This window comes from Aplysia californica, unplaced genomic scaffold (genome assembly GCF_000002075.1).
Source record: "Aplysia californica isolate F4 #8 unplaced genomic scaffold, AplCal3.0 scaffold00106, whole genome shotgun sequence".
Classification (NCBI taxonomy): Eukaryota; Metazoa; Mollusca; class Gastropoda; order Aplysiida; family Aplysiidae; genus Aplysia; species Aplysia californica.
In genome coordinates, this window is record NW_004797376.1 from 1,326,056 (window position 1) to 1,327,303 (window position 1,248).

Consider the following 1,248-nt stretch of genomic DNA (forward strand, 5'->3'; position numbering starts at 1 on the left):
GGGGCGTTTTGTCCTTTTCTTCCTTTTCTTTTTCTTCTTTTTTTAAGAAGAAAGGGATGGTGGTGACATTGTTAAAACAGCACTGAAGTGATACGTATCATAAACGTCATTTTATAAAAGTTTTAATAAAAACGCTCTGGCCGTTTCTCAATCTTGACAGTATTTTTTAAACATTAAAAAGAATAACATAAAACAATGTGTTTGTTTGATTTTCTTTGTTTGAGTAAACAGAAGCACATCGACACAATAAGGTCATTTAGTGCTGAGGAAAAAGTAAGACAGACAGGCAGCATCAACAGCGGGAAAGTAAAGATGGAGACCTGCCAGTGGCACCCTCCAACAATCTGAAAAACAATGTGTATTGCAAAAAAAGTGTGCACGAATCAAGCACGTTTGCTTTTTACAAGTGAGGTCACTGGCAAACTCGTAAACAGCCAAAGGTTGTAAATGCACTGTTTCAATGTCAGTAATTAAACCGAAAACAAACGGACATTATAGTTGTGAATAAGTGAAGAAATCTTTACCTTGTTTCTGAGAATTATATCCTACACCGTGGAATTCACTTGACGATGAACCGTTGAAACGATGATCATTTTGTTGATCTGAAATGACACACATAAACAATTATCATTGACCTGTTGAAATGTCCTCGAAAGTCTCTATCCCCCATTAATGGTTCTAAAAGCTGAACGTCCCCCGTCAACACAGGGTCAACCAACCAGAGCAGTATACAACGCACAAGAAGAAAACTGAAGACCATACCTAAAATAAAAAACCCACCCTAAAACAAAAACGAAAATAACGAAACAAACGAAAACATGGCTCATATTGAAAAATTCGAACTCATGTATTTTGCATGCAACGGCAAAGCGCCTATGATAAATACTCTACAGAGGTCGGTTATCGCCTTTTGAGACCATTTCCAATTAGAGAGAGTACTCCAAAGTGAAGCTAAATTGAGTCAGTGTCAAAAAGTAGTTGCAAAAATACCCCCCCTCCCCCACCCCCCTGTACACACACACAATTTTGTCAACATATCTAAATGTCAGGAGCATTGCAATTAGATTTTTTAAAAACAAAACCAAAAAAACCCAGTTGGCTTTTATAGACCACAGTTGCTTGAAATAAACTGACCAAAAAAAATGAAACAAAACATAACCACGAGAAACCAATAATAATAATAATAAAAACAAACAATAATAATAATAATAATAATAATAATAATAATAATAATAATAATAATAATAA

The 1,248-nt window shown here is 34.9% G+C and overlaps 1 protein-coding gene across 1 annotated transcript in view; it reads right to left on the reverse strand.

Annotated features, from left to right (window-relative positions):
- Positions 1–1,248, reverse strand: part of LOC101862791 — a gene marked incomplete at its 5' end in the record, with an annotated part of 120,693 nt that overhangs the window by 86,645 nt on the left and 32,800 nt on the right. The window contains 1 exon segment of the mRNA XM_013080934.2: positions 525–602. Within this exon segment, the coding sequence (XP_012936388.1) occupies positions 525–602 (78 nt within the window).